This window comes from Pipistrellus kuhlii, unplaced genomic scaffold (genome assembly GCF_014108245.1).
Source record: "Pipistrellus kuhlii isolate mPipKuh1 unplaced genomic scaffold, mPipKuh1.p scaffold_m20_p_22, whole genome shotgun sequence".
Taxonomy (NCBI): Eukaryota; Metazoa; Chordata; class Mammalia; order Chiroptera; family Vespertilionidae; genus Pipistrellus; species Pipistrellus kuhlii.
The window spans coordinates 8,436,890-8,452,987 of NW_023425521.1; the positions used below are offsets into that span (position 1 = coordinate 8,436,890).

Consider the following 16,098-nt stretch of genomic DNA (forward strand, 5'->3'; position numbering starts at 1 on the left):
ACCCCCATCCCCCACCCCCTGCCTCCTGGAACCCCAGTTCTGTGACATCATCACTCTCTTGGAAATACTGTGGTCTTAACCATGCAAACTGACTGTGTCTTTGAAAGCTTAATTCAATTTTAAGTAACTCTAAATTTTAAATGTAAATTATAATTTTAATTAAAATATTAACTTATAAGTAATTTTTTATGCAAAAATATTAAAATGTATAATTCTAGCATTCAATGTCCATCTAGTTACCACTGTAAATAATTAGTATCATGTTATGTCTAAAGTGCAGACATACAGACAAATTTAAGAGTGGTGCATAAAGTGATTTATGTAATATTGCAAAAATGTCCTCAGCTTCCACTTACAACTGAGGCAAATACTGTACTAATTCACAGGTACTCCCAGAACCACTAACAAAAACACAAGAACAAGAAGAAATTATACACTCAGCATTACTAGAAAATGCTATTTCATTGCCCTCATTTCTGTTGTTTATTTGAGAGGAAAGCTCTGACAAGCTCATTAATTTGTCTTTTCTCTTACTTAAGTACTTTTCTACTCAAAGCCTCTCTGCACTTTCAAATAGTACCTAGCATGGGCCCCATTAAGCTTTCCTTAAACCTGCAGAGGCAGTTGTTTTTTTGCTCCCATAGACCTAGGTAAGATGTGAAGAAGCACCGCCCAGCCAAGAGAGTGGGTGTGTAGTGGGTCATGCTGTGCCGGGCAGCAGGCCAGATCCTGAGTGACAGAGGTGTCTGAGGTCCTTGATACAGTTAATTATTTTGTATGACGGGGACTGGAAAGTACAGGGCCCAGGTAGGAGCTCCTCTTGCCAGTTCTAAAGGTAATAGTGAAATCAATTGCTATGGAAAATATGAGGAAATGTCTGTTTTAAGTTTTCAATAAGATATAAGAAAAGCCCTAGCTGGTTTGGTTCAGTGAATAGAGCATCAACCTGCGGACTGAGGGCTCCCAGGTTTGATTCCAGTCAAGGGCACATGCCGGTGTGGGCATGCAGGAGGCAGCCAGTCCATGATTCTCTCTCACTGTTGATGTTTCTATCTCTCTCCCTCTCCCTTTCTCTCTGAAATCAATAAACAATATATTTTTTAAAAAGATACAAGAAAAACCTCAAATGATACAGCCTGCTGAAATGTAGAACACAAAGAACCAAAATCAGTGGCAGAGATGGAATCTGCACTGAAGGCAGAGGAGTGGATCCACACTGCAGAAAACTCAACCAAGGTGAAGTCGCACATTTGAGAAGTTAACCAAATACAGAGCAGAAAGACACGGGGGAACAATGAGTCAAAGAGGATGGATATGGATGACGAAGAATAGGGACTTATGCTGGGCCAAAGACACCAGCGTAGAAAAAGGTGCGGGTGCAGATCTACGGGTAGCTTATGTCATCACTTAGGCATACTGAAATCATATAAGACTCTGAGTGTCTTTATGCTCAGTTTTAAACTTCACCCCACAGAATAGATCCCTTTTCAAATACTTTACAAATCATTTATAAAATAGACTACAAACAATACTCAGCTTCCCCTTCCAAAGGAGGAATTATATAAGCTCCATACTCTGGCTACAACTAAAACAAAACAAAGACACACACACACACACACACACACACACACACACACGTGCTTTTTATCCCTCCTGTTTATTGGGTCAAAGGCAAATTAAAATTTGGAATAACACGTTTCTAAAACCATGAAAATTACATTAACATATCAAGTTTATTAAATCAGAGTGTTGATAACAGTTTATGGAAGAGGGAGTTATGGATCTGTCAAGCTTGAGAACTCCAGCATCAGGTAAAAAAGCTTCTCACACATCCCCATTTTCAGGCCAACTCTCTGCAATTTATCCAGTGGCCACTAGAGGCCAGCAGTGGCCCATGCCCAGGTAGTGTATGGGGGTAGGGTAAGGAGAGGGACAATATCTCCATTTTATACAGTAGTAGAGCTGAGATTTGGAATGAGGTCTCTTTAGTTTCTTATTCCACCTTGTTGGTCCCTCAACACCAAGAGACTTACCTGTGCTACCATATACCTAAATTTTTTTATTTATTGATTTTGTTTTTAGAGTGAGAGGAATGAGAGAGAGCTATTTGTTGTTTCACTTATTTTTGCATTACCGTATTTTTCGGACCATAAGACGCACTTTTTCCCCCCCAGAAGTGGGGGGGAAAAGTCCCTGCGTCTTATGGTCCAAATATAGCCTACACATATACTTTAAAAAAGAAGTTTTTTTACTTGCCCGGCTCTGTGTGGTCTCTGTGTGGTTTCTGTGTGCTTGCCCGGCTCTAAAATGGTTCTAAATGCTGCTGTTTACTTTACAGGGTTGATTACATGTGTTTATGACTGTGATGTTGGGTTTTAATGCACATAAAATATTTTAGGACACTATTTGTTTCAGAATCTTTTTTTCTTCATTTCCCTTCTCTAAAAACTGGTGCGTCTTTTGGTCCGGAGCGTCTTATGGTCCGAAAAATACGGTAATTGGTTGATTCTTGTATGTGCCCTGATCAGGGATCAAACCCACAACTTTGGCATTTAAAAATTCATTCCAGGGGAGTCAAAGGTCAATCACTGTTTTATAACAATGCTTATCAAATTTGGATGCCACATTCAAAGGTGAGAACCAACTGTGGAACCTCCACCTTTAGGGCAGAAGATGGAATGGAGACAGCTCAGGAAGTGTAGTACAGTAGAGAAACTTGGGAGCCAGATAGGCTGCCACTTATTGGCCCTGTGACTTTGACTGAGTTCCTCCACCTCTCTGAGCCTCACCCTGCAGAGATGAGGCAGAGAGATAGATGGTGTAAGCCCAGGCACAAGTAGGGTTGATATATTTTGATATAGGTTTGATGTATACTATCATTTTTATTAAAGACAAGAGGCTCTGTGCACAAATTTATGTACTGGTGGGGTCCAGCCGGGCTGGCCCCAATTGGGGCAGACACTGAGCATTCACTCATGCCTGTGATCCTATGAGGTGGGCACACTCATCCCATTTAACACTTGTGGAGCTTGAGATTTAAGGGCCACCAGGACCTGCCTATGTCACAGAGCCCTGATATCTCCATGAGGTTCAGGCCTGCCTCATTGCTGGACAATAGTGATAGCACCTGTTAGGCTGTGGTGTGTAGTCATGGCCTGGCGACCTCTTGTTTTATTAGGTGCTAATTTATATACATTTTACCAAAATGAAAGTATGTGGCTTTATAAGCAGCTATTTAATGGGTATGGAATTTTCTCAGGGTGATGAAAATGGTTTGAAACTAGATATAGGTGGTGGTTGCACAACACTGAATGTACTAAATGCTATTGAATCGTTTACTTTAAAAGGGTTAATATTAGGTATTGTATATCTCACTTCAAAAAAATAAAATAGATAGTTCTTACCCTAGCCTGTTTTGCTCAGTAAATAGAGCACCGGCCTGTGGACTGGAAGGTCCCAGGTTCAATTCCGGTCAAGGGCACATGCCTGTGTTTCAGGGCTTGATCCCAAGTAGGGGGCATGCAAGAGGCAGCCAATCAATGATTCTCTCTCATTGTTGCTGTTTCTATCCCTCTCTCTCTCTCCCTTTCTCTCTGAAATCAATAAAAAAATATTTAAACAAGAAATTATATATTGGGATAATCACTTGGAAGAAGTAATAAAGGGAGAGGAGAAAAGGAAGAGCTGCAGGCAGAAAGGTTTTGGTGGTGGGAAGGGGGTTAGCAGTTTGGGAAATTGTCACAAGAACCTCTAGACTGACTCTCAGAGAGCCAAAGGCAGAGATTTAAAATGAGCCCGAGGAGGTAAGCAGGAGCCAGTCCCTTCAGGACCTTCTTCATGGGCGGGACTGGGACTTTCAACCTGAGAGCAATGGGAGCTTGTTAGAAACGCAGAAACTTGAGCCCTACTCCAGACACCACTGAGTCATAATCTGTATTCTGACAAGAGTCCCAGCTGTTTCTTATATTCATTAAGCTTTAGAAGCACTGGCCTGTATCATGGGAAGAAAAACCCCTATCACCAGCCAAGAGGGTGGGCTCTCCGCCATAGCTGACGCACTTTTATTTTGAATACCTTCTGAGGCAGGGCTGTGGTTTCTGAAAAGGTATTTAACTTTTGAAAATTAGGTGCTATAAATCCTAGAGAAAGACCTCACTTAACTGCAGGGAGTTTTGTCATAATAAAATTCCTTCGCCTAGAAACATTTCCTGTGGAGTAAGTACCAGTCTTCCTTAAACTGAAGCGGAGCCACGTTAAAAAATGCGGCAAGAACTCGGCGCCTGGCCAGGTCAACCCTTAACACAGCTGGATTGGATTCGAGGTAGCTCAGGTCCCTTGGCAGGTCGGAACCAATGTGGACTTTTATTTATTTTCTTATTTATTTTTTTATTATATTTTTCTCCAATGTGGAATTTAATTTTTATTTAATTTTTTTTTTTTTTTACTACAGAGAGGAAGAGAGAGGGATAGAGAGTTAGAAACATCGATGAGAGAGAATCATCGATCAGCTGCCTCTTGCACACCCGCTACTGGGGATGTGCCCGCAACCAAGGTACATGCCCCTGACCGGAATCGAACCTGGGACCTTTCAGTCCGCAGGCCGACGCTCTACCACCGACCCTAACCGGTTTCGGCCCAATGTGGACTTTTAAAGAAAGCTAAATTGGTGGCAGTTCTGCCCCTGAGCACAGCTCTAAGTTTAATCTCTATTGCTGAAAACGTAGAGCCTTGACAAAACTATCTCGGGGAGCGTGGCGGCCAGGTGCCTTGGCGGGTAGAGTAGGGTGCACCGGGGAGAGAGCCGCAACTACCCACGGCTGAAGCCCTAAGTGACCTTCGACCTATGACCCGCACCTTGCTCCGCGCTTCCCTGCGCAGCTTCCGCCCCCGCCCCTCCCGCGAAGGGCCGGCCCAAGGGATGTGGGCAGGGCCCTGGAGCCGGCGGTTAGGAGCCCTGCCTGTTGGGGGCGGGTCTCGCGAGGGCGGGATTTGAGGAGGCAGCCCCGCATTGGGCTGCCGGGTGTGGGCGGGGCCTAGCGCAGGGCTGGGCTGGACGGAGCCGGCAGCTAGTTGCCGCCTCCGGGTTAACTGGATTCGGGCAGCCAAACCTCCGGAGGCCGGGGGAGGCAGGCCGGCCTGTAGCAGATCCCGGAACTAGGATTTCCCGGGCCGGACCGGAATCAGGACCGGCCCTGCCCCAAACCGGTCTGTGAGGAACTCGCGAACTTGGGTTAGGAAATCCCGGAACCCGGATCAACAAACCCCGAGAACCGGAATTTAGAGCGGCAAGTCCCGGAGCACGGATCGCGGAGCGGACTCGGCGCGAAGCCCGGAGTGCGGACGGCTGCACCGCCGGACGGGACGGAGTGATGTCTGGCCGCGGCGCGGGCGGGTTCCCGCTGCCCCCGCTGAGTCCCGGCGGCGGTGCCGTCGCCGCGGCTCTGGGAGCGCCGCCTCCGCCTGGCGGACCCGGCATGCTGCCCGGACCTGCGCTCCGAGGACCGGGCCCGGCGGGAGGCGTGGGGGGCCCGGGGGCCGCTGCCTTCCGCCCCATGGGCCCCGCGGGCCCCGCGGCTCAGTACCAGGTGAGTGGGGTGGGCGGGCGGCGCCGCGAGCACGCGGGTGTCAGGGTGCGGGAGGGGGTCCTGAGGCCGCCTTCTGGGCTGGAGGTGCGGGGGCCCTGCATGTGGAGCGCACGGGACAATGTGGAGGGCAAGGCCAGGGAGCCTCGGGGTCAGCGAGGTGGCGGCGGAGCGCTTAGGGGACGGGGTAAGAGGGTGGAGAGTCTGAAGCAGTTGGGAGGGCCCCGGTGCTTCCTCCGAACGGGGATTCTGAGTCGCTGAGAGATGGAGGAGTTGTGGGAGCCCATGCGTTGTGGGCGGGCTGGCTGCGAAATAGTGTAGGTCCTAAGGGCAGGAGGTGTCTAGGAAGTGATCCGAAAGTTTTGAGAAAGGGCCCTCCCCGAGAAGCCAGGGTTACCCTGCAGTGGGCCTTGGTCCCACTCCAAGTCTGCTCTGTTGTTTGTAGTTGGGAACTGGCAGGGTCCTAGCGAGTGAGTCTGAGATGGCTCCCAGCTGCTAAGGAGGAGGAAGAAGGGCCTGGCTTCCCACGGGCACCGGAGGCCTGGGCTAGGGCAGGGGGTTTCAGCCTGTGCAGTGGAGAGTCGACCCCCTGGGTCAGGCCCGGGAGTCCTTTCCCGGGATGACTCTGAGTTGGACCAGAGACAGTGGTGGCCAGGCCCGAAGGAGGATGCAGCCCGGCCCTTGCTGGGCAGACTGTCTTTCTGGCGCTCTGCCTGGTGTCGCAGTGTCCAGGAGTTGATTTGTTTGGAGGAGCAGAGCGGCTCCACTGAGTCCTGCTGCTCTGGGGCTGGAGGATCCTGGGAGAGCTGCTTCAAAGGGTTCCATCCAGATCCCTCCGGGGTTTGGCTTCCAAGAGAGCTTCTCAGGTTGCAGCTTCAAAGGCCACTTAGAAGCAGAGACTGGGCGCCTGTGTGAGGAACTTAGCCTGACTCTGCCGGTGGGATTCATCAGTCTCCCAGCCATTGTCTCCGGTTGTCCCACAGTACTTGGGAATTGCACCCATCCTTTTTCCTGTCCCCACTCCACTTTTATTTAGCCTTTAAGTTCTAGCAATGCCATATTCCAACCCATGTGCCATTTGGCACTGGCTCCTGGCAAGTTTGAGGGAAAGAAGGCAGCTGGGGCTTCTATTCTTTATGTCCCCAGGTAGAGGCCCTCGAAATGGGTCCTCATCGAATTAGGGTATGGATGTATCCCCAGGAGCCCTGGGCCCCACTTTCTGAAGAGATAATTAACTGGGAAGAGTGATTTTTCCCTCTTACTACTCATTCTCCTTGCTCCCTAAGAAAAAACAAAAACAACAACAAAAGAAAAACAAAAGATTTGGCTGTTGACAGAGACAGACCTGGTCTGGACTCCAGCGGGGGTCTGTCTTTCTCATCTTGCTCTTCCCCTTGGGGATTCATGGGCCAAGGTATCCCGAAAGGATGCCTGCATCAGTCATCCCAGCCTTGGGGCCAGCTCGCCGAGCCCTGGCCTGGGAGCCCTCCTGTGGGCCTTTGGCCTGAGAAGGATCTAAGCCTGCAGGGGTCCTCAAACTTTTTAAAGTGGGGGCCAGATCACGGTCCCTCAGAGAGCTGGAGGGCCGGACTATATGAACTACTAATTCCTACTGTAACATCTCGGCTGCGCTCACTGCCCAAAAAACCTGGCGGGCCGGATCAGACTCCTCTGTGGGCCGCATGTGGCCCTCGGGCCGTAGTTTGAAGACGCCTGACTAAGGAATGACAGGAGCCTCTCCAGTTCCTCAGCTTGCAACCCATGGGGAATGGGCCTTGGGGAAAGCCCGGGAGAGGATGGATTCCACAGCCACACGCAGGGAGTGACCTTGAGCCAGTGGCAAGACTGAGCAGGCGGGTAGGTGGCCCCAGGCTCCTGGGGGTGGGAAAGGGATGAAGCACTGAGCCTCTGCTTCCCTGGGCTTCCCGTCCCACCAGCTCCGAATCCAGGGGAGGCAGCAGAGGTTGATGGGAGGGAGGACCCAGTTCTCTCTGCCTGAATTGAAGGAGGATCGCGTTTGGCCTCTTACCAAGTCCAGTTGCGTGCTCCAGGAGAAGGGACTTGAGATCTGAGAAGCAAGGGGGTCCTGTCTGTGAGGGCACGTGAGGTGAGCTGGAAGAGCAATGATTTCAGGGCCCACGTTGAGCAACAGAAGAGCCTCCGGACGATGGTTCTCGCTGTGGATCACAGAGAGCCAATGAGGAGCGTCATGCAAACAACAAAGAAACACACTGCTGGGTTCACTCCAGAGAGTCTGAAATAGTTTTCACTTGTGGAGGGGTGTTTTCTTCTAGGCCAATGGTCGGCAAACTGCGGCTCGAGACTACTGACCACTGACCTAGACTCTCGAGTCCAGTAATTACAGGCTGTTATTGTTCCTTGCGATTAAGCCCCTATCCCAGAGATCGGCAAACTCATTAAACAACAGAGCTGCAAACCATGGCTTGGTGAGCCACAGTTTGCCGACCACTGTTCTAGCCCCTTAGGCCCAGCCAGCACTTTGAGGCAGGGCTGAGCGTGCTTTCTGGAGGCCTGGAGGGGGCAGCATCAGGCACAGCCTCCTGCTCCTGGGTGGTGGAGGTAAATAAAGCTTAGAATGTGGGTTGGTGCTGGGCTGCAGGGCCAGGAGTTCACCCCGTGCTTCTGGGGTTCAGGGCACTGAGCCAGACCTTCCTAGCCCTGCTTGGGGGGGGGGGGGGGGGGGGGGGGGGGGGTGGATGGGAGTTAGGGAGCTTGAAAGTTCTGGGTTGCATTCTTTTTTCTTTTTTATAATCCCTTAGGTTGTTTTTTGGGAGAGGAAGAGTTTCTGGTGGAGCTTGGCAGGGCCACGCTGGGACTTGATGAACTATAAGCAGCCCTCCCCTAGGCCCCTCCCCCTCCTGGAGGAAGCCGGGGCCCTGGTGCGCTGGGGGCTCAGCGCCTGGGAAGGCTGGAGCAGATGTCTGGGAGGGGCCTCAGGGCCTGCCTGTGCTGCCTTGTCTTGGAGCTTTGTTACCGGAGCACCTGCCCAGGGGAGGGGTGGTGCTGCGGAGGCTTTGTGAATGCCCCAGTGAGTGCACAGGGGCCCAGCTCACCCTCTGCAGGTTTCATTGCCTCGGTTCCTCCCCTTTGCATCAGGCACTGGTTGGGAAAAACATATCTGGGATGTCGGGGAGGGGGGGCGGGGTGGAGGGTGCTGGGTTTACAGCTGTGGTCACACTGACTTTTTTTTCTGTAATCTCTGGCCATGGCTCATTAAGGCAGAGAAACGGCTGTCTTTTGCCTTTCAACAGCTCAGATGGATCTCTCTGATGAGGAGAGACTTATGGCAGGAATCCTGAGGCCCCAGAGCCCTCACCCCACCCCCACATTTAAATCTCCATTCTCTCAAATGCTTCCTTCCCCATGCTTTTGGGTTATGTTTCTCTCCGTCTCTCCTCCTGGTGGAGAATCTGACCCTCTGGGTGAGAACATGGGTTTTGTGCTGGACGAAGAGATGGGGGGAGAATCTCATCTCCATGGCGCCGGGGCAGGGGTCCTCTGAGTTGGTGCGAGTCCCCACCCAGCCGGGCTTGGTTGGCTGGTTGTGCTGGTTGCATAAGCTGGGCCCCGGGGCCAGCCCTGTGAAGCTGCCAGGGCCTGTGTGTGAGCAGAGCTGCCAAACGGGCCTTGCAGAAAGCAGCCATGGGAAGGGCGGTGGGGAGAGGTTACTCCAGGATGGGCTCCGCAAATGTTGGGGAGCTGGACCTCTGGGAAAGCCTAGAAGCTTCTAAAGAAGTCATTTCTGTCACCCAGATTCCTCTGCTGCCCCTATGACTCTGCCCCTTGTGTCCCAGGATACTCTTTAAAAAAAAAAAAAAAATTATTGATTTTTTACAGAGAGGAAGAGAGACGGATAGAGAGTTAGAAACATCGATGCGAGAGAAACATCAATCAGCTGCCTCTTGCACACCCCCTACTTGGGATGTGCCCGCAACCAAGGCACATGCCCTTGACCGGAATCGAACCTGGGACCTTTCAGTCCACAGGCCGACGCTCTATCCACTGAGCCAAACCGGTTTCGGCCCAGGATACTCTTATCTCCATTCTCCCAGTTGGGAGTGTGAGGGCTGCATTGAGCCAGGTGGTGTGTGGACATAGGCAAAGTCCAGGTGTCAGCTGCTCTGTCTCCCGGGAGCCACAGCTTCCCTTTGGGGATCTCCTGGTATAGGGGTGGGGGCTGGGCAGTAAGAGGTGAGCGAAGGGTCCAGTTCTGGGGTGTGCGTAGGGGCCATATGGTGACCAGATGTTTCCATGCTGTGCTGTGGCCACCCCCACCAGTTGAGACATGTCCAAGCCATCCTGTAGCAGCTTGCTTACCTGGGGAGCTGCTGCCGGATGGGCTTGCCAGCCCATTGAACGTCTTCCTCCCCGCAGGCACAGCGCCAGGCTGGCAACAGGGGGTGGGTTTAAAGGCTCTGCCTGGTCAGCCTGTGCATATCACACACTGCACCCTGCTGCTTGATGATGACACCGCCGGCTCCCGTGCTGTGCTGCTCCATCTGGAAGGACGGAGTGCTTGGCTGGACCTCTGAGGGCCTTAAGAGTGCCGGGAAGCGGGCTAGTCCCCAGGAGCAGGGGCAGAGCCTGCTGGGCTGGAAGGTGGCATCAGGCCCTGAAAACTCCCCAGGCCTTTCCCTCTGCAGGCAGGATTCTCCTCCCACCCCCTGGGCTCTGCAGGCCTCATTCGCTGGCACCGCTGCCCCGGCGGTTGGAGGGGCGGGGCAGGTGTGGCTTACACTTCTGCTCTCAGACGCCCGCTTCCCTTTGTTTGTGGCACGGAGCCTGTCCTCTGCGGCCTGCTGCTCAGTCAGTCCGGACCCGGCCGAGGACAGGGATGGAGGGGATGGGCTCGGGGCCTCACAGGGCCCTGCCACTGACCTGTGCACCCCCGTTGGCTCACTTCCCCCAGCGGCCTGGCATGTCACCAGGGAGCCGGATGCCCATGGCTGGCTTGCAGGTGGGACCCCCGACAGGCTCCCCATTTGGTACAGCTGCTCCACTTCGACCTGGCATGCCACCCACCATGATGGACCCATTCCGGAAACGCCTGCTTGTGCCCCAGGCCCAGCCCCCAATGCCTGCCCAGCGCCGGGGGTAAGCCTATTTTCCCCACTCTACCTAGCACAGCTGTAGTGGCAACAGAGGGCTTTCCTCCATCCTAAGAACTGCAGTGACTGAGGAAGGCTCATTGTTCTCCTGGGGGAGGACTCTGGGGACTGGAGGGAAGGATGGATGGGGTTGGGGGTCCTTTGGGCCATTGGCCTATTAATTGGGTTTCTGTCCTCCCCAGGCTGAAGAGGAGGAAGATGGCAGATAAGGTTCTACCTCAGCGAGTGAGTATGTTGGGAGGGGCCTAGGGGACCCACCCAATGGCTGGCTATGGATGCAGTCAGTCTCCTCAGCCCTGCGATGGGGAAGGGACAGAAGAAAGAGCCAGAGCTGCAGCTGAAGCAACGGATGCATTCCTTCTCCCTCCCTCCAGATTCGGGAGCTCGTCCCAGAGTCTCAGGCGTACATGGACCTCTTGGCTTTTGAGCGGAAGCTGGACCAGACCATTGCTCGCAAGCGGATGGAGATCCAGGAGGCCATAAAGAAGCCTCTGACGGTGTGTGCAGCCCTGCTAATCCCAGGCCTTCCCACGCCTCTCCTCAGCCTGGTTTTCTGGGGCCGAGGGAGGGTCTGCGATGGCTGGAGCAGGATTTTTCACTGCGGATGCAGCCTTTAGTGGAGCATGAACTCGGTTAATGTGGTGGGACCAGCATGTTTTTTATGAAATAGAAAATAGTAGGAATTATAATAATTCTCCATAGTGAAGAACTTATAGTAGTAGAGGTATTATTCATAACATTTTTGTTTCAGGTGTTTATATAGATGAGTGCGGATCCTGGGTCATGATTAAAAATGTAAATCATGTTGCCCTAGCTCAGTAGTCGGCAAACTCATTAGTCAACAGAGCCAAATACCAACAGTACAACAATTGAAATTTCTTTTGAGAGCCGAAAACCAACTTCTGTACATGGGCCACAAAGATTCAATCACATTGTGCGTGCACGCCCGCATGTATTTTGTGGAAGAGCCACATTCAAGGGGCCAAAGAGCCGCATGTGGCTCTCGAGCCGCAGTTTGCCAGCCACTGCCCTAGCTGGTTTTGCTCAGCAGAAAGAGCATCAGCCTGCGGACTGAAGGGTCCTGAGTTTGATTCTGGTCAAGGGCACGTGCCCAGGTTGCGGGCTCCATCCCCAGTTGGGGGCACGCAGGAAGCAGCCGATCAATGATTCTCTCTGAATCATTGATTGATGTTTTTTTCTCTATCCCTTCCTCTCTGAAATCAATAAAAAATATATTAAAGTTTAAAAAGTAAATAAAATGCAAATCATGTTGATCATGGTCAGAAGTTTGAAAGGTAAAACTGGAGGATAGAGTGGAATAATTCTCATCTCCTTACCCATCCCTAGAGCTTTCCTTTTTCCTTTTTCCTCTCCCTCTCCCTCTCCCTCTCTCCCTCCCTCTCCCCCTCCCCCTCCCCCTCCCCCTCCCCCTCCCCCCTCCCCCTCCCCCTCTCCCTCTCCCTCTCCCTCTCCCTCTCCCTCTCTCTTTAATGATAATCTAACACAGTTCCCTAAATGGTGAAGGCTTTCATTGAGACGAGAATGTTTTGGGGCCATGATGAGTTTTTTTAAAAATATGAGCCAGAGGCTTCTGATTTGCCTGATAGCACTTGTGTGTCCACTGATACCACCGTGTTGGATCTGTGGATGGTGCATCTGCTCCCCCATAAAACTAGGAGTCCCTTGAAGCTAGGATAAGGAGCCTAACAAGGTGTTGGCCCATGGCTGCCACTCAGTATTGATGTTGAACAAGTTCAGATGGGAAGACAGGGTAGCATTGTTTTCTAACATGTTGGTCCACCTCTAACTGTTTGTCTTTTTCTTTTCAGCAAAAACGAAAGCTGCGGATCTATATTTCCAATACATTCAGTCCCAGCAAGGCGGAAGGTGACAGTGCAGGAACTGCAGGGACCCCTGGGGGAACCCCATCAGGGGACAAGGTGGCTTCCTGGGAACTGCGCGTGGAAGGAAAACTCCTGGATGATGTGAGTTGGGAAGAGGCTGTCTGGAGAGCACATGGCCTGTGTGGATTTAAAGACGGGGGCCAGCCACTTGGGCACTTCTGGGAAGTCCTGCCTGAGGGAAAGGGCAGTCCTCCTTCCTGGTCAAGCTTTGCACAGGGCCAAGCCAGTCAGAGGTTGGAGAGTTGGAGATTTGTATGGTTATTACAACAGTTCTCCTACAGGTGGCAGTAAAGTGCTTGAAGGGGATATATATATATATATATATATATATATATATCTATCTATCTATCTATCTATCTATAATGTATATAATGATTTCAGAGAGGAAGGGAGAGGGGGAGAGATAGATAGGAACATTAATGATGAGAATCATTGATTGGCTGCCTCCTTCATGCCCCTCACTGGGGATTAAGCCCAAAACCTGGGCAAGTGCCCTTGACTGGAATTGAACCCAGGACCCTTCAGTCCACAAGCCAACGTTCTATCCATTGAGCCAAGCCAGCTAGGGTGTCCCTTTTTTAATTCAAAATCCTATGTCAGTTAACAGTGGGGCTGCAGAGTCCTTTTCCTATTTCCAGTCATTCACTCTTCCCCTGCTTCCTTCAGGGCCCAAGAATCCTCAGTATCCTGAACTTCAGGCTGAAACAGTATTCCTCTCTCGGGGGCTTAGCATAGCATAGCTTGGCTTTGAAAGCTCAGCAGCACTCCCATCTCACCCCTTTCCCTCCCCAGCCTAGCAAACAGAAGAGGAAGTTCTCGTCTTTCTTTAAGAGCCTCGTCATTGAGCTAGACAAGGAACTGTACGGGCCTGACAACCACCTGGTGGAGGTGAGTGGACCTGGGCGTGGGAGCACGGGCTGATGTGCCAGGTGCACAGAGAAAGAGGCTCGGTCCCCGTGGAGAGGGCCAAGTGTGTGTATGTCCACGCCCACCCTTGGTGATGAGCTATGCTCCCTTCCTCCCTGCCAGTGGCATCGGATGCCCACCACCCAGGAAACAGATGGCTTCCAGGTGAAACGGCCTGGAGACCTCAACGTCAAGTGCACCCTCCTGCTCATGCTGGATCATCAGGTGACTGGGGCCATGTCCCAGGGACAGGGGCAGGTTTATTGTAAACCTTTCCTGTTCCCGCCCTACTCTTTGGCATTGGTTTTTCACAAGAACCCCTCCTCTGACTTCCTTCTATTCCCAGCCTCCTCAGTACAAGTTGGACCCCCGACTGGCAAGGCTGCTGGGGGTGCACACACAGACCAGGGCCGCCATCATGCAGGCCCTGTGGCTTTACATCAAACACAACCAGCTGCAGGACGGGCATGAGCGCGAGTACATCAACTGCAACCGTTACTTCCGCCAGGTTAGCCAGGAACTCCCCTGGTCTTGCAGCCCCTGCCTTGCCTGCTGTCCCAGAGCCCCACTGAGTAGCTCTTGTCCACATTCTTCACGCTTCCCTGCGAGGACCCGCTTCCCCCGTGCCCAAAGGCATGTTTGTACTCTCTCCAGATCTTCAGCTGTGGTCGGCTCCGGTTCTCCGAGATCCCCATGAAGCTGGCGGGCTTGCTGCAGCATCCAGACCCCATTGTCATCAACCACGTCATTAGGTCAGTGGAAGAGGGCATTGGGAAGGCTGTCTAAGAGCAATTTGCCTTTCGATTGAGCTAAAGAGAAACAGCAAGTCTGGATTCTTGCTCCCCAAGTGTGTGCAGTTTGGCCAGATGGGTGGGAGGGATACCATGTACTCATCCTCCCCTCCCGTGTGCTGCCTCCAGCGTGGACCCGAACGACCAGAAGAAGACAGCCTGCTATGACATTGACGTGGAGGTGGATGACCCACTCAAGGCCCAGATGAGCAATTTTCTGGCCTCTACCACCAATCAGCAGGAGATCGCCTCCCTGGATGTCAAGGTGGGCCTTCTGCCCCCCCCCCCCCATGGGGCTCAAGATGGGATGGACAGTCTGTTGGGCATTTCTGTACATGTAGCACCTTGGGATAGGATTTCTGTCCAAGTCCTTTGTGGTTAGGTCTGGAAACAGACTCCTCAGAAGTGGGGGCCAGTCTGACACATGCATATGTCCCTCCCCCCAGATCCATGAGACCATTGAGTCCATCAACCAGCTGAAGACCCAGAGGGATTTCATGCTCAGCTTTAGCACTGACCCCCAGGATTTCATCCAGGAATGGCTCCGTTCCCAGCGCCGAGACCTCAAGGTGTGGCCCTCTTTCCTGATGAGACCGGGTTAAGCTCTAGGTGGTCTCACCCCCATCACTATTGGTTCCGGGGGCTCAGGAGTGGGAATTGTTCCTTTTCCCTGGCTCTTTGCAGATCATCACTGATGTGATCGGGAATCCTGAGGAGGAGAGACGAGCTGCTTTCTACCACCAGCCCTGGGCCCAGGAAGCAGTGGGGAGGCATATCTTTGCCAAGGTGAGACTCTGCCGTTTGCCCTCCTGTGGCTGTGAGCAGCAGAAGCCTGAGCTGCTGGTCTCTTCCAGGTGCAGCAGCGACGGCAGGAACTGGAACAGGTGCTGGGAATTCGCCTGACCTAACTGCTCAGGATCCCCTCCCTTCTTCCCAGCCCGGAATCATCCCCTTCTCAGCCTGGAAGGGACCACCATCTGAGGCTGCAGACACCTAGAATAAGGAGCGGGGTGAGGGTTTGTCCCGTTACCCTCAGCTTCCAGTGTTAGTTTCATAAACGTAGCGATAGGATTCCTTGTTGCTTGGTCCCCAAAGCCTTATTACTTACTTTATGCGTTGGCTTTAATTGGGTTCACAATAAATGCCTCTGCCCCCTGCAGGCAGGCCCAAGTAGGACTACTGGGGGCCTTTGACATTGTAAGGGAGAGGGTTCAGAACCAAAGGCCACTGGCTTTGCTTGTTTACAGACTCCCCGTTGGGGCCCGTGCCCTAGCTGGCTCTGGGGAGCTGGGCAAGGAAGAGGGACTCAGCCGACTCTTCCTACCCTTTCGAAACCAAAGTTCTTTGCCATTCCGACCAGCCCAGCCTTGCTGCTGGCTTTTTCCTTTTCTTTGGGTATTTGCACTATTGGGGAGCAGGTTCTTCTACGGGGGAGCCATTTTTTGTACAGGGGTAAGTTGGGGTTTTCAGGGAGCCCTGTTTGGTGCCTCCTCCCTTATTTTCTTTCCTCAATCTATGCAAGCGGCTCTGGCCGCATCATCTCCTGGGGCCAGAGGGCTGCCACTCAAGCTCTTGGGCCCAGGGCTGCAGAGCCTCCTGGGGGAAGGGGACACTCAGCTCTCCGGCATGGCCTGAGGCATGGCTGTGTGCTTGGTAGAGGGCAGGGGCCTCATTGCCATTGGGAGCTTGATAAGGGCGGGCCTAGGGCTTGGAAAGTGCCACTTCTGGCAGGTTTGGAAGTTTCCAAATAAATCCTTGTTTAATGGTGTTGCTCAGACCTGGTCAT

At 52.3% G+C, this 16,098-nt stretch overlaps 1 protein-coding gene across 1 annotated transcript; it reads left to right on the top strand.

Moving 5' to 3' along the window:
• Positions 1–5,044: 5,044 nt before the first annotated feature.
• On the top strand, positions 5,045–16,079 carry SMARCD2 (SWI/SNF related, matrix associated, actin dependent regulator of chromatin, subfamily d, member 2). The gene is made up of 13 exons (XM_036451605.2): positions 5,045–5,585; positions 10,513–10,697; positions 10,894–10,936; positions 11,086–11,208; positions 12,541–12,696; positions 13,408–13,503; positions 13,645–13,746; positions 13,868–14,029; positions 14,176–14,273; positions 14,442–14,577; positions 14,759–14,881; positions 14,997–15,098; positions 15,167–16,079. Exons 1-13 carry the CDS (start codon positions 5,370–5,372, stop codon positions 15,218–15,220), a joined length of 1,596 nt encoding a protein of 531 aa, XP_036307498.1. The 5' UTR covers positions 5,045–5,369; the 3' UTR covers positions 15,221–16,079.
• The last annotated feature ends 19 nt before the right edge of the window (positions 16,080–16,098 follow it).